This window comes from Paramormyrops kingsleyae, chromosome 23 (genome assembly GCF_048594095.1).
Source record: "Paramormyrops kingsleyae isolate MSU_618 chromosome 23, PKINGS_0.4, whole genome shotgun sequence".
Classification (NCBI taxonomy): Eukaryota; Metazoa; Chordata; class Actinopteri; order Osteoglossiformes; family Mormyridae; genus Paramormyrops; species Paramormyrops kingsleyae.
Window position 1 is genome coordinate 4,623,818 of NC_132819.1, and position 26,737 is coordinate 4,650,554.

Sequence of the window (26,737 nt, forward strand, 5' to 3'; positions counted from 1 at the left end):
AAGTCTCGAATCATTATTATTATGATTATTATTACTAAAATAATAATTATGATATTAACGATGAATGGTATTAAAGTTGTAAAATGTTATGCACTATATACACAATATAATATTACGCTAATATAATACTAATGTAATATATAACAGGGCAATATTGCTTCTGAAATAATAATCCGAGGTGGTAGTCTAATCGGAAATGCAGAATATTAATTAACAAATTGCTAATTGAAAGATTAGCAATGTAGCATCATTAACGTGGTGTAATATTTTACATTTGTGTGCAGATTACATTGTAGACGAATAAAAATAGCATAAAAATATAACGTCATGCTGACAGACAGTCCTGAAACATTTACAGTAGCTGTCCGGTTGCACACATGCGCGCGGCAGACATGCGTAATGGGCGCGTCAGACGGCGGTCTGTATCAGTGCGTGCTGTAAATTAGAGCCCAGCCTGCGCTTATTTGTGCGAGGGCGATGCTTCGTTGGGTCTGCAATGGGCCATGTCTTATGTGACAGGCGTCCACCTATGTTTTGAACACACCCTCCGAGGATTCGTTTTTCTTTTTTTTTTCTTTTTTTTTTGTAATTGCGGGGGCATGGTTTTGTGGCTTTAAACGATCCATCACCTGTTTCTAGTTTCATTTATACGGGAATGTGTTTATTTGGGTGAAACCCCATATTCGCAGTTCTCCGCTGACAGCTTGGCTAGGCTTTGGACGTACCCTTAATCAGATTATTTTGCGTTGAACGCTTCCGAGTCATTTCCCTCCTGTTCGTGGTCTTTATTTTTATATTCAAAACGCTGCACACTTGGTTTGCAATAATATTAAAACACACCCATTACCTTTAAAAGTCTTAACATAGTAAATGCGAAATCTTAAGTGTTGACTTTATAATTGACTGTAACATGAGACACGTATATACGATAAACATCGAACTAGATTGTCCCTTTACAGCGTTGTGGAGTGCCTAGCCTCTTTGAAAAATAATACGGAAAATGAATAGACTACACTTTAAATCAGTATACATTACATATTTCTGCTGATAAAACTTCACTTGCGGTTTAGGTATTTTTTTCATGTAGAGCATGGCTGCAAACAGTCGATTTATTCATCAATAAGGAATCCGCATGTGTTCATGAATACAAGTGTCCCGTTTATTGAAGACGTCCAGACATTCCAGCTACACCGGTAAAACATTCACTGCTAAATTTGAATGAATGTCTTCTGTTACACCAGGAGTGTGAGGTCACAGCCAATGTATCATTACAGCCCCAAATGGAAAAAAGAAAGTATTTTATTAAAAGGAGGGTATCAGCGCTCCGTGAGAGGCAACGTCACTTTAGTGGGTAGTTTGCGTGGACATAATCATCGTCTAGACACATTCCCCAGACACTAATTAGAGAGGGTCTCCCCTGGGGTGTTACAGTGCGGGCCAGGAGGGATCAATGTCACCAGTGAGGATGTCAGGATTAAATTTATCAGTCCACCCACCCTTCGTGCCCAGTGTCAGAAAAAGGACAACGAGCAGAAAAACAACAGCATGGCTATGAAGGGGATGAGCAGGAGGGGTGGCCTAAAAGCAGGACTGGGGCCTTTAGGGGGGGCAGGGGGGTGAAAGGGAGCAGGGCCAGGTTCTCTGTCATAGTGTCAGTCTGTCCAAAAGGTCTGCCTTCACTAATGGCGTCTACAGGAGTAGTGAGCGCCAATCAATGGCGAGTATAGATAATGTATTGGGTTTCTCTTTCGCCTGCAGTCTGTCTGTGAGTTTTGGACCTGTTTTGAGGTTTATCTCTCTCCGCTGGCTCTCTATCCCTCTTCTTTTATTTGACCATCTGCTTGAGTGGTAGATCTTTCTACTGGGGAAATCAGATCTTGTATCTGCCACCTAAGCTTTATAGGTGAATTTAGGGTGCAGGAGGAAGACCAGAAAGCTGCAAGTTTCGAATTCCATGAGGAGCCTCCCTCCTGTGTCCCTGAACAAAGCGCTCAGCCTGAACTACTTCAGCAAAAATATCCTGTAGTGTAAAATAATAAGTTTACTTATATCTGGATAATAGTGACTAAGCAACTAAAAATTTCTCTATCTGCCTGAAGTGACAACTTCATACAACAACAATTAGCCACAATCTATCTAATACTGTGACAATTGGCTTAACTGTTTCTCAATAATATGAGTGACAATTGAACAGTGACGGTGATGCTATATTTATGACGATGATAATTTATATACTAAACAATGTCTATTGATGAAATGGGCAGTCGTCCCGAAGATCACATGAGTTTGCTGGAGTCCAGATGTCCTTAAATGGAAATTCTGAGCTTCCCCACTGTGCCCACTACCGGTCACTGGGATGCATTATTAGATATTCTAAACGAAGTAGACATGGAACAGCATGCTTTCCCACCTTGATTGCAGTACTGCTAGCTTGTATCTTCTTCTCATTTTCACTTGGCTGTGCATGGGTACCGTTGGTCAGTGATGGTTTATCACACTATGGGTCTCCTGACAGCTTCCGGGAGACCTACCTCCGATTGGAGGGGATACACACTTCATATGACACCTCTGTCTTTTTCCGTCATCAATAATGTGTCACATGCATTGGGGACTTGGTGGTAGCAAAGTTCTGTTAGTTCTGAAGGTCCCGATTGTTGTGTATACTTAAAAAGATTCACTTGCAGCACAGTTTCCCCAAACTGATATATATGAGCATCTTTGAAAGCACACAGCCAGTTCCCCAATTCCATCTACACCAAACAGCTGGTATAAGTAAGAATATAAACAGTATGCATGGTTGAAAAACATCCTTAATACTCTTAAACAAGGCAGGAACTCTGAACTCCATTGGGGAATATGAATCAGATGGCTGTGACATCATCCCTTTACTGGGATATTGGCTCATTCTTCCTGTCTATTACTAATAGCCAATGATAATCTTCCTGTCACAACAAAAGCTGGGGACTGCTGTTGTTAACACACCTTCGGTGGTGATTGGCATTTACAGCACATCACCTTATGACATCATCCAAACTGCAGGGATGCACCACCAGAGATAGAGCCCATACAACGAAGAAGATAGACCATCCTGGGTGATACCAGGATACCGCCATACCCATAATTACTTTTATTCGGAAGTACCCAGATTTACATGTGACATCTGGCTCGCACGCGATCAATGCATCGAAGCAATTAAGTAAAAAGAAAAAAAAAATAGGATCTGTGACCAAATGCACGCTGTGGATCTGTCCTCGAGCTCCACAGAACCCACCTGTCATAACCTGACACCCAGGTGGCGCGATCATATTGCAGCACTTCTCTCATAATGCGCGTGCAATCAGACCAACAGACTCCCAACCCTCCAGGTATTTACCTTAGAGTGCCGCAGACGAAGGACATGTATCACAATGGCTGTAGAAATAAGAGGGAAAAAACATACACTGTAGATTTCATCTGTGAAAAAGCTTTCAACGCGCCCTTGCTGATCGTTATCTGTTTCACAAGGATTATGTCAGTCAGTTCAACCTATATTTCATATGTACGTTACTTCACTGTGTTCGAATTAAATAACTTTTCTATAGTATGTTTTGCACTTAATATAGAATATTCATAACTATAGCCTGTGTTTGCTTATATTTATTAAATGTGTGTGTGCCTTACGATGGACCGGTATCCCGTACAAGGTGTTCCCCTTGCCTTAAGTGCTGTGTTTTCTGAGTACCTGGGCCTCCTCAACACTCTACTGGACGAATGTATGGGTGATGGATGGGTAAACTTTAAAATGTATTCAGCGGTTCATTAAGTAAATCGTGAAAGTTTACCCTGACGCAAAAGCAAACAGAAACGTACTTCAATCGACGTAAAGTGATATATCCACTAGGGGGCGAAATGTCCCTATGCATGCTGTGTTTAAATAAAACAATCGAAATCTACAGGCTCAGCTGCACCGAGGTTTTTTTAAGTAGCTTAGCAACACGTTTTTATGTATTGGCGAAGAAGATGAAATCAAGTTTTGCACATTTTAAATGCAAACTTTATTTCAATTAATTAATTGCTGAAATAATTTGAAGTTGTCAGCGGACTTTCTGAACGCCTGTGGTTTCCGCGCGTGCACACGTTGTTCGCGAGGAAAGTTACCCAGGCCTAAATATACACAACTAACAACGGTTTTATGGAAATGTAGTGTAATAATGGTACTAATCTGTTTTCTGGTAAGTGCTTGTTTTTGAAAAGTTTCTGAATGCATATTGGTGCTTGTAGGCATTTATATCCATTTTTAACACGATTCGATTACCTGATGTTAAAATTGAAAAAAAAAACCATCGCTTAGGTCATTAAACCGCAGTCAACATGAGCAATCATTTGGGAACGAAGCGTTTATTAACATGTTACTGAAGAAATTTCTGTATATTTATGTTTCAAAAGATATTAGTTTATTCAGAGCAGTTCAGGTGAAACTTGATGTCCTTTGGCATGTATAGCCTAATAAAAAATGAACTAATATTTTAATAAATTGAGTACGAGGGCGATAAGTTTGTTGCCTGGTGTGTTAATGCCCGTATGTGTTAATGTTAGAAGGGGAAGGATGTTTTATCCGGTGGGATTTATGTTGTGGCAGTGTGTGGTCGATAATAGAAATCACAATAGCATAGGGGTGTCATTTTATTAAACGAACTTCTGCTTGTGGCGTAGTGTAGCTGGGTATGTATAGTCTGCACTCCCCAGTAGCTAGGTCCACATTGCCAGTGCCATTACTACACCAGTCAAGCCATAAATGGTACGCTTAGGAGATAAAAATGCGTGAGGGACCCATTTTCATAAGACTGTAACTCCCGTTAAATATTAACATTTTTAAAATCTACTGTAAGTATGAATACATCGAGGATACTGAAAATAGCCCTTCTTTGAAACTTAAATGTGACCTTTCTATACTTTCCCTTTCTTAAGATATCTGATTTTATTCTTGATCATTTGTTTATACAGTCGAGAATAATGTTCGAAGACTCCCCTATTATATGTCGAACATTTGGGAGCAGAGTACATATTTGAATGTGTTTTGGATTTGTAGTCACGCTGTTATATTTTATAAGGTTAGCTACCTGTCTGTAAACAGTAATGCTAGTGTTTATTTTGTTATGAATGCAACATTATCCTGACACTTTGAGCACTGATGTGTTCTGTTCTCCTGCAGGAAGAAATCATCTCAGACTCCCAGCACTTTCTATTCTTACGAACATGCTGAACATCTAAACCAAATTTTTACTGACTGCAAATATGTGACGCTCATTGTTAGAGGAGGGTTGTGTCGACTAGCAAATTAAGGTCACTGTTTTTGAATGCCGCCAGGGGGAGATGTCGCGTCAGTGTATTGTTACCGGCCGAATTCGCAGGTTCATGAAAACTTTGTCATAAGACTGTAGTGTCTGCCGGAGTTTGTCACTTCTCATGAATTTTAACAAGTAACGGTAAATAACAGTTCCATTAAAGACTCTCTGATTACTAATGTTGAATAAATAACGCTTCTCTAATCGATTAACACATCTTCCTGCATAGCTGGAGATTTTTCTTTCAGGGCTGAAAAATGCCACCTTTCCTAATGTAGTCCTACCACCACAGCAGAAATTATCAACGGCGTTAGCAACAGGTTTTTTTTTCCTCTAATGACTTGTTGCTGTTTGTACAGTATGCCCAAATGTTAATGAAATTAATGATTTCTGTAGTAAAATTATTGTGTGAAAAATGAAAATTTACTGAAAACCAATCACTATAATCTGTATTGGAATGAAACTTTACATTAGCTTCTTTGATATCTATGCACTGGTTTGGAGTAAGTAAGTAAATAATTCACCTTGGTGTAATCCAAATTATTCCCAGGTAAACCATTAATAAATCTTACGAAACGGCTGAGTGGTTTTGTCTGCCTTGTAGAGGGTACCCCCCCCCCCCCAAAAAAAAGAACAGGTCAAGGGACATCCCATGAAAAATGCACTTTTTATATAGTTTTTGTGTTTATGAGAGAACAAAATCGCAAGCTTCAGCCATGAAGGGCCGGTGGCACTGTTTCTCTGTGTGGGGGGTCCTTCACTGACTGATGTTTAGCTTTGATATTCATACAGCCTTTAGCAGGTACACAATGCAAAGCCTTTTTTTTTTTTTTTTTACCCCTGTGAAAGTCAGTCTTAAGCCCCTCTACTTTTTCCTTTTTCTCAATTTTACTTTGTCATAAGTAATGGTTTCCAGTCAGGCACTAACCACAGTGTTGGCAACAGAGATCAGGCTTGGTTGCCATGGATATGGGAATGTGTTGCCAAAGCTATGTTTTTTTTTTTTTTTTTTTTTACGGTAGTAGGTTTGCACTGTAACGGCAATCAACATGTACTTCAATTTGTAGTTCTTTTGTTGTATTTTCCCTTTCTCCAGGCAGTGTTAATCAGTAAACATTTACTTGTTTCAGTTACAAAAGATAATATTTTGAACAGGTTTCAATAGATCCAAATGGCTAACTGCCTACTTTAGAATCAAAGAGAGGCTTAAGCTAAATTAGACTTTGCATTTTAGGTGATTGATGAAAAGTACCTTTTTGTTATGCATGTGTTTGAGAGACCTTTATTCATTTTGACTCTTGTTCTCTAGAACCCTTTCCAACTGTGTCCCGATGCATTTCATGCTGAATAAAATAAGCTCTATTACAAATGAGAGCCTCGACTGAATAAGTGCACCCTTAACCATTTCTCTCTTATGGGTGTTGCTCTTTTAGGGGAGCAGAGGCTAGGCTCTGTATGTGGGAGTAGGTAGAGCGGGGTGCAGATTGGGGGCTGGTGGGCGACACTGTGCTCGATGTCGGTAAAAAGTGACTCATCCTTAGTTAGCCCCGCCCCTCTTGGAAAGCCTCTTGTTGGGGTGGCACTACTCTGGGCCAGCCTGGAGCGGGAGGGTGTATCGGGGGGTGGGGCTACACAGCCGGACAGCGTGTGTGGGTGTGGGCTTTGGGGTCTTGCTCCACGTGGGGTGGGGGGAGTGGAGAGAGAGAAGGAGAGAGAGAGAGAGAGAGACTGCAGGAGCCGAGAAGGGTCTTTGTTTGCCGAGCGGTGCGATTTATCCCACACTAGCTCCTGCAGTGGGATTCTGCAGGAATGCTGTCTGCAGCTTGTGTGTAATGAAGGACTGCATTTGCTGCTAAAGACCCATTGCCCTGCAGAATGGTCCGTCTCTTATATCTAGCCTTCAAATTCATTGTCTTCTGGACTCTCTGAGGTGTCTGGTTTTTCTGCTTTATTTATGCCTCTCCTGGTTATCTCCCATGCCCCCCCCCCCCACATGCCATACTCAGGCTGTGCACATTTATTAATATGACTCTCTGGACCTTATGGGTACAGGGTAGCCCATGCAGATGTGGAATGTGCCAGAATTGCTCTTGGAAAGCCACGCCCACTCCTGTCAGGTGACCTGCCGTGTGTCCATTCAGAAAGCAGACTGTGTTTCATGCCGTGAAGCATCAGCACAGTTTTATGGGGCGGCTGGCCGTGTATTAGTGAAGAGCATGAACCTCCAAATTGAAAGCTGCTGTTTCGACTCCCAAAACAGGTTCTATGTTGTATTTTCGATTGAGGTACATACCTTACATGTCTTGAGCAGAACATCCAGCTTCAGGAAGAGAATCAGCTGAACAACTAAATATGAATTGTCAGTGTCAGTTTGTGCATTGGCTGTTTTCCAGATTCTCATTTAATTCCTGATGCGATAGACAGCAGGGAGAATCTCAGGCTGTGACAAAAAAAAACGTCCTTAAGTTGATAAAGCAGCAAAACTGGAAATGTGATTCACCCATAGAGCTCTGGCTAGCTTCCCCTTGCCCAGTTTTCCAGCACTGAGTAAAACCTGCCAACTTGATCCAGTGCCTGGATCGTCCCAGGCTAACGAACAGCCTATAATGGTTCTCAACCTGCACAATTGGGCAGCAACTCTACTGTACGCATGATGGTTGTAATTGATGGCACAAGGCCCACGTTCTGGGTTGTAAATATGTTTTTTGTATATACTGTGGGGGTGTTAATCTGAAGGCTTTTAAGATGTTATTTCTCATGAGGCAGCATAGAGCTGTATATGTCTTTGCAGTCCTGAATCTTTTGTGTTTGACAAGCTGAATATAGCTTAACATGGAAGCGCATCAGTTTAATACACATTTGCATGCAGATCGCCCAAGGGGGGGGTCGACGTTCATTGGGTGTGGTGCGCAGGTAATGCGTTCATCCTGTAGACACTCGGGGAACAGGAACTGGCCATATTCCTGCCTTTTTGCTTTCTTCCAAACAAGCTTCTCTGTGCTTAATCGGCATCTGTTTGTCTGAGCTAACACTATGGGAGCTAAATCATGGTGTGAACTGTTATTTCTGCTTTTGTTTAGCAACGCAAGCCTGCATAGAGGGAAATAAGACCGTCTGCGGTTATGATTTAAAAGAACGTGACATCATAAATGTAATTGCTGTTTACCGTTCTTAGTTTTAAAAATAATTGTTTCATTTGATTTGAATGTTGTGTGGACTCCACCTCCTATAACAGGCGTTAAAGTTGGGGCTGCTTCTCTGTAAAAATTTGTCGTGGACTCTAACTGTCTGTGGGGCTTACATGTGTGACCAAAGGAAGGTTTTTGTTTGTTTGGATAGTTTTTGGATTGCTTGTGTGGTAGTTCAGTTTCGGGCTGACTCCTCCTATCCCTCCTCATCTTACATACTCCCTCCCTCCTTCCTGAAATACATAAGCTGTGACTAACCAAAATGCAGCCAGTCTAATTCAGAAGGCAGAGCTCTGCTCAGGACTGATTCAAGAGCGACTTTCTAAACCCAGGAGCACCGGCCAAGCAGCTCAGTCCACTCTGAACATTCAGGCAGCTCATCCATCCTGTTCAGGAGTTCCACTGCAAAGAGCTCGACACGCCTGTGCATTGCCTAAATCTGCAAGGTAAAGTTGCTGGGTATTTTTATAAAAAGGAAGTGTGGCATCATAAATCTAAGGGGAGGAATTCTTTGGCTTGCTTTAGGTCAAAAGTGGACTGTCCGTTTTACCTGCAGGGCTAGTAGCTGTGACTCTCCTTTGAAGTCAGAAATTTCTGTCATTTTTTCACAGAAAGTTCTGAAAACAACTTTGTTCTAATTTTCTTCTGTCTGTTCTACAAATGGAATTTTTTGTGTTATGGTTTAATTCACAGTTGCACTTTTTATAATCACTAATTATAATTTAATAATTGCAAATTATATGATTGTAAGGGTGAGTTTTGTGATTTTTTTTTGTAAGAAATAATATTTAATTGCAAAGTAAAAATGTGAACTCGCTTGTTTTTTACATTTTTTATTTATGATTTTTTTTAAATGAGAGATACACGTGAACACAGAAGTGGATAAGAGGAAATGAGTTTTCTCTGTGAATAGGAAATCACTCACCAGCCCAGGATGTGTGGAGTTAGATCCATGTCGTCTCCAGAGTGAAAATTCGGCACGAGTTATGAAGCTAATTTCATTCATAAAAAGTGTGAAAAAGCAAAAAAAATAACAGAGCCGTGACCTTGGTCAAAGCGTGGTCAGACTATTAAAATCATCATTGTCCCACTGCATCCCCTGGTGTGGGTCACGGGGACTATTAAAATAGGGCTTGAAAATGTTTTAATCTCTGTGTCCCAGATGGTGCCGGTCAGTGACCGCTGATAGTGTAACTTTTTTTTTTTTTGTGGAAACTTAAAATAGCTGCTTGAGTCATTAGTCTGCTTGTGATGCTGTTCTTATTTGTTTTAAAAGGTCTGAAGGTTCAAGGTTAATAATCCCTTTTACCTTTGTCCCTGGACGGGTGGCAGCCTATTTAGCCGATCGCCATGGAGACCCCCGGACAGAAGCGGCCTAGCCTCAGCATCAACTCGCCCCTGACCCCGAGCCGCATCACACGGCTGCAAGAGAAGGAGGACCTGTGCAACCTCAACGACCGGCTGGCCGTCTACATCGACAAGATGCGCTCCCTGGAGCTGGAGAACGCGGGGCTGCGCATGCGTGTCTCCGAGTCGGAGACGGAGGTCGGCCGCCAGCTGTCCGGCGTGAAGGCCGCCTACGAGACCGAGCTGGCCGACGCCCGCAAGTCGCTGGACTCGGTAGCCAAAGAACGCGCCCGGCTGCAGCTGGAGCTGGGCAAGGTGCAGGGCGACTACATGGAGCTCAAGGCCAGGTAGGCCCCTCTCTGCGTCTGCTTCTCCTGTTCGACCTCCTAATCAAAGATGAATTTTGGGCTCCCTCCTGTCTGTGTGCGCTTGCAGTCCTGGTTCAGCTTGAGTGCCATGCAGAAACAGCTCTAAATCTCATTTTTTAAACTTTTTTTTTTGATTCCACACAGAAGTTGTCAGGGCAGCTCCTTTATTCGCCATTGATCCACAGTATCCCACAAAGTTTACTGTTCCCCGATCGCGTCTTATCACGCACACTTCCCGGGGTCGGTACTGCGGGGCTGTAGGCAGGGCTCTGTCAGCCAGCTGTAGGCATCTCCTGACGAATCGACGGACGCAGAGGCCACCAAAATAAGCTGTTTAGGAAAGTCGAGGAACAGCAAGACCGGAAACCCAAGGCCCCCCCGGCGATATTTTCGGAAGATGAATTGAGGGTTCAGATTATTTGTGCCAATGTTTTTGGGAAGATCAGGTGAGAGTTGAGTTAGCTTACTGTATTCTACCAGTATATCTCTTCTCATGGTCTCTTCAAGGACTAGTAAATTTAATAGCTTGATTGTAACCTGAAGCTCTTTGATGGCATCTAGTTGCATTAACTCGTGGATGAACGTGTTCCTGTTTATATGCCTCGCCTGCACTCAGGTATGTTGTACAGTATGGCGTTTTTCAACCAAAACCCGTCCAGGGCTGCATACTTGTTTGGCTTTTACTTTTACTTCACATTAGTATCGGTCTTTTCAGCACATTATAGTGCAATTTACAGAATATACAGTGCTGGTATTTTGGTAACATTTTGATCCAGTTCCGTTTTGAATCGTGTGTTCTCGACACTTCCCACCTGCTCTGTGGTGGCGCACGCTGATGCTGGGGAAAACCACAGTGACACGGGGACCCGCCCTACTCACTACTCTGGGTCTTGGTCATTGGCGTGCAAGCTTGTGTGACTCGCTCTGTTTGGTTGGCATGGCAACCCGGCACCTTGTCTGTCAAAGAGTCACAGATTCAATTGTTGTCAGGCTTTTCATTAATGCGGGTGCCAAGTTTTCTTGTAGATGGGTGTGCCGCCACTGTACAGGGAGTTCTGGTCCCATTTGGGGACTGGCTCATTCAAGCGCATTCAGCCCAAGGCACTATAACATTTTCAGTTAGCTTGGTGAGTTCATTCTTGCTAATTGCTAATTGTTAATGGGGAGCTGTTCACCTTGGTATGTTTAGCGTGTTCCACTTAAGGAAGGGGTTCTCCCTCCAAAAAAAAATGTTCGTCTGACTTTTTTTTTTTTGGCTACTGAAAACTCTACGACCTATTTTTGGAGCTGTTCTGATGCCAGTGACGTTTTCTTTGTGCTTTTTGAAGCTATCAAAGGGAACTCCAAAGGAAGTCTCCCTGTCACCACGTTTGACCACATGATCTCCACGCCTGCTGCTCACTCAGACTGCTCTGGCCTCATCTATGTCTCTTGCTGTGTTTTACACCTGCCGGCATCCCTTTTAATTCAAGAATTTGAATTTTCTGCCATAAAATATACATTGAATTACAGATTTCCTCACCGGAGATTATCATTTAAATTTCAGTGGCTACATTTCAGCTGTTAATTATTGTAAGATTCCCAGATGCAAAGTAGATTTCCTGTGAATAAGAAGACGGCCTCGTCGTCCCTTAGGTTATGAAAAAATCTGCTGGGGCTGTATCGCGTTTGTTCGGTGTGGGGGCGCAGGGTCACGGTAATTCTTGATTTTAGTGGCTTTTTTAAATTCAGATTCTTGGGCATCCTGAAATCCCCGAGGGGAACTCCTGATGCCGTGTGGGCGTGTTTGGAAGCTGCAGCCACACCCCTGCTGCTTTACTGGGACTGTGATTGGTGCATTTCAGTATGGGGGCGGACCCCGCCATCACACTCATCATCCCTGTGGCTGAGTTGTGGTTGGGGGAAGCCCCAGCTGCAGGGGTTGGTTTCGCCGCAGTGACGTCAGCAGAATGTCCAGTTTGAGACCATCAAAGATGGCAGCGTGGTTCTTATGGTAGCAAGTCATCTAGTACTGACTTGTGGGGGATGTGCGACAGTGATAAAGGTGGGGGGCAGTGGTGTCAGTGTCAAGAAAATATTGCCTTCTCATGATGCACATTGTGCTCTGCGATGTTACTGGCTGGTTAGGAGGGGTCTTCGGGTGTCTGTGCGCATGTGTAACAAGGCTAGGTCAGAATTTCCATGGAACTCTGATACATCTTGGGCAAAGCCAAGCTCCATGACTCACTCCACCCCTCTTGGGGTAATTTACTTTACGAGGCACAGAAGTGAGGCCCAAGAAGCAGTTTTCTGGACGTGGCGTTCCTTCCTGGTAGTATTCAAATGTTTTGTTTACTGCAATTAATCCTCCAACAAAACAAAATAGCCAATGACTGCCCAACTCAAGGTCTTTGGCAGAAGCACTGGGTCTGCCTCTGAGGGCGTGGCTTATCTCCTACTGCTCATACTAGCGCCGCTGGTGCTCACGTGGCGTAGCGTGAGAGAACAACCTCTGGTTGTAACCACACTGGCTGGTACTTCTCCAGACCCAGGACGCACACACACGTTCTCAACTTAGAGGCCTCTAATCCAGAGCATCTGGATGCATTCAAGAGCTTGAAATTCCAGAATATGTGTATGATTAGAGCAGATGCCAAACAAACATCTCCAGAGGCTGCTCCTTTGTTTCCACTCGGATCAGTTGTGTGGGACTTAATGCATTTGAGAACCGAAGGGCTTTGCCGACGTCTCCCGATATGCATGAACTCCTTATTCTCATTCACGGCCAAAATGTCCTGCTCTGTGTCATCAAGGGGAGCGGATTCTCGATTAATCGCACCGGTTGGGAGCCGCAAGATGGCGCAAGAGCAGTTTTCGGTTTCCTCAAACTCGTGGCCATACGTTCCTAATCCCATCTCCAGTGCATTGCTTTTCGTAGCCTTTCATATCAGGGCTGGTAATTTAATGGGCCGCAGTGCTAGCACTGAGTTTACCACAGAGACGGAGAGCTCATAGCAGGTAGATGAATCACACACTTCCTGATGGTGAAGGGCCACACCCAGCCTTCCCCTGCTAGCTTCCGCATGCTGCTGAAAGGCACAGTAATCCCTTTATTGGGAGGGTGACGTCCTCCAGACTTCGCTGCGGGTGTCCCTTTCCTGCTGCTCATGTTTAACAACTTTACTAGTGGTTTTCAGACATTAATGGTGCTCTAGAAACTTAGCTCACGGTGGCAGTTTCAGGAGATGAGCAGTGAAGATGTGCAACATGAACACTGAAAGACAAGCCTGTAGTCTGTATTTGTGGGTCTTCCCTCAATCTTGGGGAAGGCCTCAACTGAGCCTCTTCACTGCCATTCAGACTCCATTACCGGGCCCTCAATTCCCCCCCCCCCCCCCCCCCGCCTCCGCCACTTCCTTCATCACCCCTGTATGAAGCGGAGGGATGTAGCATAGCATATATGTTAAATGTAGCATATATTAGCCTGACAAGAGCGTAAACGAAATCTGGGAAGACGCGCGTGTCTTTGACCTGCCTGAAACTGCACCGAACCGCTTCATGTAAAAGGCCAGAACCGCTTCATTCTGCCAGTCCCACGAGGCCCAACGCCCGCTATTGTTCCACAATATTTTGGGAAGGATGTCGCTTTTGTTGTAGCCTTTGTGTTAGTGGCATCGTCGATGTGGTTCCAGTAGTGTGGTTGACATTAGTGTCGCAATGTCAGATCCTGCAGGTGTGGCGCTCGGCTGAAGGGGCAGTATGACAGCAGCTTGCCAAACGACGCCACCCTTTGTTGCATAAATATGAATCCTAACGCTTTGTAAATTTTTCTGACGTTGGTGTTCAGGCAGGCTCCGCAAGGATCTGCAGCTTCAGGGCTAATTGTTGATTGAGTAATTATGTCCCGCTTTGGCCAGACTGGTTCCAAACCCTGTCAGTGTGCTTGGTGGGTGGCTGATCAGCTAGTTTAACTTGGACCCTCAGAATTTTATGCCTTTTCTAGTCTGAGTACTGAGGGGATCTTACATTCCTTTCTGCTTATGTCTACTGACTTCTTCCGCTTGTGCTGTGTGTGTTTGTGAATGTATATGTAAAGCTGTCTTTGGCGACATGTTGGCTCAGTCCGTCCATCCATCCATCCATCCATTTTATGCCGTGAATCCGGGGCTGTGTTGCGGGGACAGCAGGGACACCCAGACCTCCCTCTCCTTCCCTTTGCAGAGGTGTTTTATGAAAACTCAACTGTTGACAAGGTCCAAATTATTAAAGGACTGTTTGGAAAAATTAGATTTTTGGTCACTGTATCCATATGTATCCATAAATTTGAATCTATATCTTTTTTTCCCAGCTAGTTTATCTGCAAACAGGAAGGAAATAATATTGAGGTGTAAACAGGGTGTTGGAGCTCAGATTGGCCATTTAGTGGAAGTTTTCAGTCTCCCAACACCAATGGCGCCCTACCCAGTGGATTTAGGTGTCAGGAATGGAAGAGGCCGTCAGAGACGAAGTTCTGTTTCTGTCTGGTCATTCTGCTCCAGGCAGGACCATTCTGAATGCAGGGGCCCCTGTTTTTCCACCAGTATATTTTAGCACCACAGCTCCGGGGTCATGCTGGCATTCCCCGGGAACCTCCTTTCAGGGTGGTCCGGTGAATGTGCCCCATGTGGACGGTGGCTGAGTGCAGAGGAAGATGACAGATTGTCTGAAGGACCCCCCCCCCCCAACCCCCGGATGGTGCTGGAGGAAGGATGATGGTGTGCGTCTGTCTCTCTGTCTTTTGTGACTCACCCTGCATCTTGACTTTGTATCTTTTATTAGTCCTTGTGTGTCTGTCATGTTTGTGTGGGTGTTTCTCTGTGACCTTCCACTCTTAATTACTTCAAATTGATTTAGTTAAAATTAAATTTAGTTAAATTTAAGGCAGTAGTGCGATCCTCATGTCCTTTTTAATCGTGCTCATTCGTACAGTAAGATTGTGTTTCCTTTGCTGTACTGGGTTCCCCGACACGCCCAGTTCGCTGTCTTGTTCGGTCTGTTTGCTCTGAATGGCCACCCAGTAAGCAGTTGTAGCTTCTGTATCAGCCAGGATATTGGGCGTGTCTTTGGATAAAGCGGGGGATATCCGTCCGTGATCTGCTGCTGCTGGGATTCGTGGCTTGTCTTGTGTGAGGTGCCCTGCGTTGACAAAAATGGCAAATGCTTTTCTTTTTTTTTTTTTCTTTGGGTGGAGTTACCTTGAATGCTGCGAGAGAGCAGGTTTCTTACTGCTGGGCTGCTAGTGGGGCTATAAACCTGTGTGGACAGTCAGTGTTTCACAGCATAACCCCCCCGGTGACTCATGTGCTCCACCATCCCTTCTTTATATTTACAGCAAGTAGCTGTATGTGTGGAATTCCACTCACCCGCTCCAATTATTCCCCCTGAAAGTAGCACGAGAGGCCATATTTGCCGCACACGGCTGGAAAGGCATCGTCCCCGTTTCCATGGCAGCGCCACAGCAAAACAGCTAGACTTCTGTTGGCTTGTGGTTTCCATGGTTGCTGTGGCGATTGACGAAGATAGATGTGAGTCATACAAGGCTGGAAATTCAGATGCGGCATCCCCAGTTTCATTTATTCCTTTTTCTTTTTTAAACATCCTTTTCCCTGTGTTTTTACGTCACGGGGTACTTATCTTGTTGCCACAGCAACCAGAGTTGTAGATTATACAGTGAAGAGGCCCACGTGTTTGGTGTGTCTGCTATTGATTGTTATTAGTATTACTGCTTCACAACAAAAAAAAAAGATAAAAGAATTGCAGTTACTGTATTGAGTTTTTCTTTGCAGCTTTCGTTCACCCTTGAATTTAACTGGATATTTTACTGGGCTGGTACCTTGTTTGTGCTCCTTTAACGCCACCTGGGAGCTTTAGAGCAACATATTCAGCACCATCTTAACTGTAGACTATCAAGTGTTTTGTTTTAATTTTCCTCTTTCTTGTTCTGTTTCTGTATTAAATGCACACAGCAGTTTCTGCCATCTGTCTCTCTATCCATCATCCACAATGCTTGTCCAGTACAGGGCCACAGAGAGCCTGGAGCCTATCCCAGGAGACGAGGGACACCCTCAGCGGGATGCCAGCCAATCACAGGGCGCACACACCCTAACCAACTATAGAGAGGTGCCCAATCAGCCCTCAGAGACATGAGGCTGGAGAACTTACTGCTTTGCTGCAGTAAATTGTTTTTTTTGATGTTTCTTAGAATCTTGCATTGCGCCGGGCCCTGGTTTCATTAGCCAGGGATGCTTATCCCACAGGATTAATTCTCAGACTGGGTGTGACTGCGCTGTACCGCTAGGCTGAGTGCTGGCTGCGCCTTACGCCTGCGCCACTCTGCCGCGGTCTCCCCGTGATTTGCCGCGACTTGTTAAGAGCGTCTCCCTGCCTTCCTTGGGATGAATCGCGCATCTTGCCGTGTGTCCGTTTGGGCACACCCTGCCGTTTGCTCGGCGACGCCCTTGCACATGCTCCCTGCCGTTTGCGGCCTGTGTAATTGTCCATTGGCTGCTCGTGGCAGGATACGACGGGTTTGAAATGTAAACATGTGTTGGGGGGGCTTTGTGTAGAGAACGTGTGCAGAAGACTTGCAGGTTTGCAGTTCTTTCTTTTCGGCTCATATTTACTTTAATAGAATGATGCCTCCCCTGAACTCGGCAAGACTCAATACTGATAAATATTTTTATTGCTTTAAGCCATCAACCGTTTTTGTCGTTCGCACAATGCTCTACTTGTTGAGCTATCAAGTATTTGTTATTTTAAGAAGCAGAAGACCCAACGCTGTGCCGTCCAAGTCTGCCCGCTTGTGTACGCACGCCTCCCCTCGCTGCTGGGCTTGGTGGCTTTAATCTGGATAAAACTGGCACTGTTCACATGCCCTTAATAACTGGCCTCCATTCCGTGGTCTGGTGCTGGATCCTGGCCACAAAGCCTATTAGCGAGTTGCCCCGGAGCCTGGAGAAAAGGCTGTCGTGGAGACCGCCGTAGCCGGAGGCGTAGTTCGGTCCGGAGGTGCAGGATGGCATTCCTGACGGAGCTTGTTTACACCTGCCCTGCCCATGCCTGCTGTTCTGCAGAACAGGTCAAAGGTGTGGTCAGCCTTCAGGAATGCAGTGCTGCATGCCTGCCTAAACCTCAGTATGCATTTCTCACGAGCCTGACGTCTCAAGCCATTACTTGCCGTAGCTGTTCTGTCGTCCACACGCCTGCTGCCAAAGCAGGTCATTTTGCAATTATGAGTGGCTCCCTCTTTCGCGATTAAAATGACACCTTTTCCCAGATTGAGCGGAGGAATCGTTTGCCATTTCCCCCTGGGTGCTTTGAGTAAAGCGTCACTTCAGCTGGAGGGCACCCAGCCTTGTGTCAGCCTCCGTCTGTTGACTGTATTTATCTTAAGACGCAAGTCTAAAAATATCTCATTTCTAATGGATCTGCATGTGTGTTTTTGGGTGTGTTCTAGTGCAATGATGTGATTACACCTTTGGCAGAATAAGGAGGACGGTATCATAGATCATTTGATACTTTATCTATCCCCGCAGGGAAATTCTCTTTTCACCTAATCCATCTTGCTGTCCATGAGACACACATACAGGTGAAAGCAAACTTGGGGGGGGGGGGGGTGAGTCACAGTGCAGGGTCAGCCAACATTCAGCACCCCTGAAGCTGGGGGGGGGGGGGGTTAAAGGCTCAATGGCAGCATTAGTTTAACAGCCCTGGGCTTCAAACTAGCAACCTTCCGATGACGGGCACAGATTCCTAACCTGCTGAGCCACGCACTCGCTTAGGCAGCCTGGAAGTGATCTTGATGACAGATGGACAGCGTCACTGTCGATGCAGCCCACACTGTGGACGCCATAAAGGCTTTGCGGCACCAAGTCCTGCTTCCGCTAAGATGACCGATTTGTCTAGATGCTTAGTGTCCACTAGATTTGTCGTGCTCTCTCATTGGCTGGGACCGGTCTGGGACTTTCAGTTTTCTAAAGGGAGTGCGAGTGGCTACAGACAGTTTTAAATGTGTTTCATCTTCCGCTAAAGTGGATGTAAGCATGAACTAACTACTCTAAATGGGGGAAGAGGGGAGAATCTGCCAGAGGTTTATGGGTAAATGAAACCTTTTCAGATTTCATGGAGAAGGGCTTTTTTTAGGATCAGTCCTTATATCCATCATGTTAGAGCGTCACTAGCCACTGCGTCCTATGGCAAGATATGGTGGCCAAAAGATGCACATGAGCACCTCCTGCTGGTCAGACTGTTTGGGCAGCTTGGGACAGTTGGGTGTGCTGTTCCTCTGCCCCAGTCCTCCAAGGTTGCAGTGGGTTCAGTCTTTCCAGCTCTCATGCTGAGCTCTCAAATTGGTTCAATTGTCAAAATAATGCGGTGGAGCGCACGGGCAGATTGGAGATCTGCTTGCGGTGCGGCCCGCCAGCACCGGGGCTGAGAACAAATGGCTCTGTGGTTTCATGCGACGTGTATCCAACCCCACAGGAACACCAAGAAAGAGGCGGACTTGGCGGCAGCCCTGGCCCGGCTGAAGGACCTGGAGGCCCTGCTCAACGCCAAGGAAGCGTCCCTGAGCACCGCCCTGGGGGAGAAGCGCAACCTGGAGGCCGAAGTTCGTGACCTGAAGCCGCAGCTGTCCAAGGTGACCCAACATCCTGAACCGCTCGTCATTTTTTTGGTGTTTTACTGGCATCTGCTGTGCAGCAACAAAACGAATGTTGGCAGAGCTGAGCGCTTATGAAACGGACATTACAGCTGCTTCATTAACTGCTCTGTGCCTTTTGAGATCTTATCTTTTAATGCTGGTTAAAGTAGTTGGCTCATATCGCGACACGTGAGAGGCAGGATTGATCGTGAGTAGGAATAAAGCCAGCAGGTTGTTGTGGTTTTGGCATAGCCATGAATCTATGTATCAAGCACTTGGTCACCTTGTCACTGTTTTCCTGTTCAGTGAGTTGGGGAATAATCCAGTGAAAATTATTTCATGATTACTTAATAGTGACACGAGCCCGCCACCACATGGTCACTTATGGAACTGCATCTATTTTTTTTCTGAGCTGCAGTGCTTCTTTTACCATATTCAGCAAATTATTGCCGCGAGTTTTGAAAACCAGAAGAGTAACCGAATTACAGCTGTGGTTTTCAGTAATACAGTCACACAAACATGAAAGGTGACAAAGGTCTGTCATTTGGTACGAGTAAGTCCTGCAACGGGTAACCTAGACAACCATATCTCGTCTTTTTAGTGTGCGCTAGCTACCACGTGTATGTATGTGTGTGCGTGTGTGTGGCCCACTGACAACCTACCCTGGAATGTTGCCATGGCAGCTGGAGGGGAGCCTGAACGATACTAAGAAGCAGTTGCAGAATGAAATGCTGATGAGGGTGAATGCGGAGAACAAAATGCAGACCCTGAAAGAGGAGCTGGAGTTCCAGAAGAACATCTACAGCGAGGTGAGACACGACACCTACACCTGCCTGCGTTTTGGTCTTTAGAAACTTCCAGGCAGTAAGCTGGCAGCAATAGGGCAGTTGACGCACGATTTGGATAGCCCGCAGTCTGGCGAGTGGCGGTGAGCGTGGGTTTGCTGTTGCGGCTTCCAGACGGCGCGGCGCTCACGTACAACGCTTCTCGCCGCCCCCTTTTTCCTCCAGGAGCTTCGGGAGACCAAGAGGCGACACGAGAATCGCATGGTGGAAGTAGACAGCGGCCGGCAGAGCGACTACGAGAGCAAGCTGGCGCTGGCCCTGGCAGAGATGCGGGAGCAGCACGAGGAGCAGTTGAAGATGTACAAGTCAGATATCGAGAAGACGTACAACTCCAAGGTGGGCGACGGTGTGGGGGGGGGTGTCGAGCCGGCGAGTGCATGAGAGATGGGTCACATGCGATTTCAGAAAAGCACGCCATGCAGCAGCGTTCACACCCTGGCAAACACGGGCTCCGCGCAGAGAACAGTGAGCCTCGTGAAAGAGCAGTGCGAGCGGCTCTTTACACCAACTGTGTACACCTGTCTCCATGCCAGCTGGAGAACGCACGCCTGTCGGCCAACCGAAACACCCTCCTGGTGGGCTCGGCGCATGAGGAGCTGCAGCAGACACGCATGCGGCTGGAGACCATGTCTGGCCAGCTCAGCCAGCTGCAGAAGCAGGTAGGACGCCCCCCTGTGGTGCACTGTTGCCATTACGCCGCCAAAGCACTTCATTCCAAAATTTGGCCACTTTCCCTGAACACCCCTTCTGTTCGTAGTTCATAAACTTTTCTCCCGACAGTCAGAGTCTGGTCTTTGGCATTCATGTTGACCTGTGTGTATGGTTGAAATAATCATTTTGGTGCTTAATCTGCCTTTAAGCTGTATCGCTGAAAGAACATTCTAGAGCCAAGGAGGGGCTCTTGAGGAGGAAAGCAGTGAAGTTTCTCAAAGCTCATTAAGCACCCCTCTGACCCCCCCCCCCCCCAAACCCCACCCAGCTGGCAGCTACTGAAGCCAAGGTTCGAGAGCTGGAGGAGGTGCTGTCCCTGGAGAGAGATAGCAAACGGCGCCTCCTGGGGGAGAAGGAGCGCGAGATGGCAAACATGCGCCAGCGCATGCAGGAGCAGTTGGACGAGTACCAGGAGCTGCTGGACATCAAGCTGGCCCTGGACATGGAGATCTGTGCCTACAGGAAGCTGCTGGAGGGTGAAGAGGAGAGGTGAAAGACACGCGCGCACACACACACACACACACACATATACACACACACACACATATACACACACACACACATATACACACACACACACACACACAGGGGCACTGTGGCCTACCTGGATGGGGATGTGCACAGCCTGGCAGACATTGATTACACTCAGTCACACACACACACGCGCACACACAGTGAACTGCCTGTCGCTGATAATTGCTTGCCGTACAATGTCTCGCACATAAACACCATTATCTCAATGTCACTGAATTTAGAGAAGGAAATGTTTGCCCTGTAAGAGGATGATTAAGCAGTTTGTAGTTTATTCATTCGGCGCTCATACCCTGCAGGGTATTTCATGTGCTACGTAATTCTTATTAGTCTGTTCATTGAGACACAAAAGCTTAAAGAAACGAACAAGCTACACAGTAAGTTGTCTAACTACCATGGGCCATGTGTGTCTGCGTGTGTGTGTTTCTCAGTGTGTATCTGTGTCTGTTAGGGTGACCACCTACTCCATGTCAGGAGGGACACTATGAGCTACAACAAGGTTTTTAACTACCATGTCAACCATCCATATTAAAAGGACCCGGATTTCACTTAAGCACTGAGTTCTTGCTGCGTGCTGATTGGTCAGTCTCCTATAATCATGCATGAAACAGTTGGATGAGTCTTTCAATCAAGGAAAGAAACCACACAAGAACAGAACTATTTAGCCGAGCACAGTAGCCTGTCAGTTATAAAGTAGTTGGTAAAACTAGAAGTAGCTCATAGTGTCCCCCCGTCATGGATTAGGTGGTTCACCCCAGTGTCTGTAGGTGTGTCTTTGTCAGTGTTCGTCTGTGTGACTGTATGTCTGTGTGTATGTGTAAAACCAATAAGGACAGAGTCGATTCTCAGTCTCGCTAATGCCTCTCTCACTGCCTACAGTCTAACATGCATCAATGTCCTTCTTTATACAGGTTGCAACTGTCCCCAAGCTCTTCACCAACGCCGGTCACTGTGACACGCAGCTCTACTTCCCGTGTGGCCCACTCTGGCTCTGCCCACTCTGGCTCTGCCCACTCTGGCTCTGCCCACTCTGGCTCTGTCAAGTCTGGGACCGCCCACTCTGGCTCCGCCCACTCCGGCTTTGTCAAGTCTGGCTCCGCCCACTCTGGGTCTGTCAAGTCTGGGACCGCCCACTCTGGCTCCGTCAAGTGTGGGACCGCCCACTGCAGTGCCACCATCTCCGCTGACCTTGCCATCCCCAGCGCCGTCACCTCCAGTAGCCAGACCTCATCGGCCAAGAAACGCCGTCTGAACGACACGGACAGCGAGGCCTCCAGCACGGTGGGGGGGGCCGTGACACACACCCGCATCTCCCAAAAGGCCTCCGCCAGCGGCCGCCTCACTGTGGACGAGGTGGACCTGGAGGGGAAGTTTGTGCGGCTGAGCAACAAGGCCGACCAGGTGAGGGCCGTGCGGTGCGCTGAGGCTGCTCGATTAATAATGCCTGGTCCTCAGTCAGTTATCGTTTAATTGCTGAATCCTGGCATGCCTCCATGATGCCCCAAATCATCAGGCTTCCCAAAGACGCCTTCCTTGTTGTGATGGTCGAGTCCATCCATCTTCTCATAATATTCCCGAAAATTGAAGTGAATGTTCAGACTCGATTTGATGAGAACTCCATTTGTCTGTTTTTCTTGTGGTACCACAGTCCTATGTCTTCATTGACACCGACGTTTAAAGGCATCAGTTTTCTTAATTGAGAAATATTTGGACAGCTTGTCTTGCTGTGAAGGAATTTTGGTTTATTCTTATTTTTGATTTCCCCCCCAGGATCAGCCTCTAGGTAACTGGCTGGTGAAGAGGCAGGTGCACCGCCAAGCAGTTCAAACCTACAAGTTCCCCTCCAAGTTCATTCTGAAGGCTGGTGCGACCGTTACGGTAAGGCCTGCTCTGAGCCAGTGCTGCTGTACTGCAGGTAGTGCTGGCTCCCGTTATTAAGATGTGCCCATTGTTGCCTCAAGTTTTTCTGCTTCTAACTATTTTCTGTTTCTGTCCCTTTGGGTCTCTCTTTGTACAGATTTGGGCAGCTGGGTCTGGTGCCATCGACAAACCTCCTTCTGACCTGGTGTGGAAGGCTGAGAACTCGTGGAAGACTGGAGACGAGTTCCAGACCACCCTGTTCAGCTCCAGTGGGAAGGTGCGTGCTGCCCTCGTCCGGTCCCGCGTCCCCTACGCCCTCGTCCGGTCCCGCGTCCCCTACGCCCTCGGCCGGTCCCGCGTCCCCTACGCCCTCGTCCGGTCCCGCGTCCCCTACGCCCTCGTCCGGTCCCGCGTCCCCTACGCCCTCGTCCGGTCCCGCGTCCCCTACGCCCTCGTCCGGTCCCGCGTCCCCTACGCCCTCGTCCGGTCCCGCGTCCCCTACGCCCTCGGCCGGTCCCGCGTCCCCTACGCCCTCGGCCGGTCCCGCGTCCCCTACGCCCTCGGCCGGTCCCTTTTTTACGTAAATTAAGTGTTGGGATGGCACACACCCCCTAGCCTGTGGGATAGACCCCCTGTGCGGCGCTTCATCCTCATTACTGATAGGAGCCCCAGTAGCTCATGTAGCACAAGCAGAACGTTTGTCAGAATGTCGTCTTGGATACGTGACGCCGATTGCGAGCTGAACTGGGTTTTCCTGCTTTCTTAAATTCAGGAGATGGCGATGAGAATGGTCAGCCGGAGACTACTGCAGGACGACGACGGCGGTCATGATGTCGTAGGGAAAGACGTAAGCGCAGCGGCTTATAGTGACTAGTTGTGAACATGCATTTCTTATATGGATTCTTCTGTCTGTTGGTCAGTGGCTTACTTAGCCGCTGAGGTGATTTGTCGCCCCCTGCAGGCAGCTCACAGCACTGCTGTTGATAACGAGTACAACCTCCGCAACCGTACTGTGGTCTGCACCTCGTGCGGCCATTCGACTGGCGGCCATGGCAGCCATGGCGGCCCCGGCTCCAATGTGACCATCTCCCGCTCCTTCCTTAGTGAGGGTGGGGGCCTTCCTGAGGGGCTGGTGCCCCGTTCCCTCGTGGTGGTGGGCAACAATTCAGCCCGGCAGGTGAGTGAAGGGTTTGGCTGCCGCCTCACTCACAGCTGCTGGGAGTGATCAGCCCTGTGTGTGTGTGTGTGTGCGTGTGCGTGCACACCCATGTGTCTGACCTGTAAATAGGCAGAAGCAGAGATGAAACAGGTCTGGCTGTAGTGCAGGGGTAGGGCGGAGTCATGTTTCCTTGTGGAACCCCGGCAGTCCGCGGTTTTGTTCCCTCCCAGCTCTCAGCACACCTGTACCAGGTATTGATTGGCTGGGAGCTGGGAAGGACTGTGCTGGTGTTAAAGTAGAGCAATTTCCCCACACAGAGCCGCACATGCATTAAAGCCGTCGTCCTGCATGTTGCCCACCATGTCTTTTAGGATTCTTTTTTCACTTCCCTTTCAAATGTCTGTGTCTCCCCCCCACAGAGCTCCCCCAGAGCAGACAGCTGCTCCGTCATGTGACCACGTGGGAGGCCATTCTGCTGGTCCGGGCTGCTGTGACCCTCGGCTGCGGAAGGTTTTCTCTCCAAACAAACGAAAATTAAAAACAAAAAAAAAACAGGGGTTTTTCTTTTACACGTAACATTTTGTTTTGGGTGTGGGGTATAATAAGCTATAGTCCCAGCTTTGTGTGTTACCACTTACTTTGTTTATTTTGACTGAGCGGGGGGGAGGGGGGGACGTTAGGCCTGTCTGGGCTGCTGCAGTCTGACCCACCTCTGGTCCACTTTTCCTTCTTGGCTGTCATCAGTGAACACGCACAGCTCATGAGCCCCCAGCAGGGGGCGTCAGACTGCCGCAGGCCAGGCTCTTCCTGTACCTGCCATCATTATTCCTGATGGGATCTCCAGTTTGCCGTGACTCTGTTATTACACTGGTTATGATAACCAGTATGGTTAGTCTGGTTAGAGGTGGCAGTGCGGCTGACGAGGGGTCAGAGGAGAACTGGACAGCCACGTTTGAGGGCCCCTGCTTTGTGAATGCGCGTGTATAGCCCCTCAGATCACCATACCCTACCTGAGAGAGAACCTGCAATTTTTGTTACTGCTTTGCTTGGGATGGTCTGTGAGGGCAGGTTAGCTGATTAAAAGAAAAGTTTATATAAGATGTGAAAAATAATTAAATTCAGATTAGATTTGAAAGTTTGAAAATGCTAGCCTTTGTTACTCATGATGTGATTTTCGTTTCTGTGATATTAGGGCAGCTGGTACCGAGACAGTTAGAAAATGGTTGGGCTTTACTCATGGTTTGTTTTAAGTTTTAAAGGAACTGAGCTCAGGTATTTTTATTATTATTTTTTAATTATTTCGAAGTGTTGGCTTTATTAAGAAGGGGTTACAGGTCATGATGAAGTTACTTGGATGTGCAGTTTGGCAGAATGTTGGGTAGATTTCATTTTGCTGGACATTATGGAGCATATGATGTGTCGATGTCATCGTTTTATTTCCTGCAAATTAATGTGGAGCAACTGCCAGTTATGCTATCAGAGTTGAAAAATATTTGTGTAGTTTTTTTTTTTTTTTAAAGGGCTTCTTGCCAATTAAAACTAAATACCTGCTGTACTGCCAAAGCGACAGAAATGGCTCAGTGACCATCTAACGAATCGTGGCCTAATTGTCAGAGGTACTTCATTATTGTATGAAGCACTTGTTGAACTCTTGATGTGCCTTAAAGTGTTTAATTCCTAAGCAGCAGACCAAAGATCAGGGTAACTCCATAAAGCAGTGATCCCCAGTGACCCCCAAACGCTCACCGCACTGATACACTGTGACATTTCACACCACTGGGCATTTCGCTTCCTGCTCAGCCTCCTCACAGCGCCGCCCATGTCCCTCTCTCTCCTCCTAATGTGTCGCTAGGCTATTCGGAAAATGCCAGTCACGACTTGCTCGCTCGCTTGTAGGAAAGGTACGTGTGTGTCCGTGGGAAGGGGGGGGGTTCGGGGGCTGTATTTAGTACTGAAGTTTGTCTGATTTTTAAAGCCCCCCCCCCCATATCATGCTAAAAATGGTGCTTTATGAAAATTTTGTATTTACGCCTCACAAAAAAAATATTTTCAACACCCCATGGTGTTATAACTCATTATAATAAACTTGTAGAAAGTAAATTTTTTTTGTATTACTGTTTTATATGAAAATGCAGATGCCTGCTTGGGAAAACAAATTACTAGAAAAATGAAATGTCGGCCAATAGCAGCATCCCTGCTCTTTAGGGAAAAAATGAAGGCAAAATTTATTTTGGGTTATCAGTCACAGCTTATTGTAAAATGCTGCCTGTAGCATAAACCACAGAGTCTCTGTTTGCTGGGACAGTGTTCTGCTGCATACCCACCATCGGCCACATGGGGCAGCAGATCCCAGACTCACCTGATTTCCTACAGTACTTGTATGTTAATGAGGGTATCATCAGAGAGTCAAAAAGCCCAGTTGCTTCCCCAATTGTAATAATAATGATGATGAAAAATACAAGATGGTAAGTTGACCTGTGTTTGTTATGCAGTACTGCTACTGCAACATAATGGAAATTATATTAACGTTTGTGCCATTAAATCAAGGGGAGACGTTTTTGTACCTACAAAGAAATTTGACCTGCAAACTCAGCACTTATTGCCGACAGCTTCTGGGCTACATGCATTATTTTCTGTTCACAAGAAAATGCTGTTACTGATATCTGTGATTTTCTAAATAAACCTCTTTCATAAACCATGTTCTGCGTTTTTACCTTACAAACCCTGTATTGTATTTGTACGCCA

The 26,737-nt window shown here is 46.6% G+C and overlaps 1 protein-coding gene across 2 annotated transcripts; it reads left to right on the forward strand.

Annotated features, from left to right (window-relative positions):
- Positions 1-3,896: 3,896 nt before the first annotated feature.
- Positions 3,897-26,690, forward strand: LOC111853505 (lamin-A-like). Of its 2 annotated transcripts, none has more exons than XM_023830470.2 (14): positions 3,897-4,211; positions 8,845-8,958; positions 9,845-10,206; positions 18,727-18,883; positions 19,570-19,695; positions 19,897-20,067; positions 20,265-20,390; positions 20,711-20,931; positions 21,885-22,374; positions 22,744-22,851; positions 22,991-23,110; positions 23,606-23,680; positions 23,795-24,010; positions 24,412-26,690. In XM_023830470.2, exons 3-14 carry the CDS (start codon positions 9,863-9,865, stop codon positions 24,445-24,447), a joined length of 2,190 nt encoding a protein of 729 aa, XP_023686238.2. In that variant the 5' UTR covers positions 3,897-4,211; positions 8,845-8,958; positions 9,845-9,862; the 3' UTR covers positions 24,448-26,690. The 2 variants fall into 2 exon arrangements, with proteins under 2 accessions (XP_023686238.2, XP_072561488.1); XM_072705387.1 differs by lacking the exon at positions 3,897-4,211 and having other exon boundaries at positions 7,028-8,958; positions 21,885-21,993; positions 22,084-22,374.
- Positions 26,691-26,737: the final 47 nt, after the last annotated feature.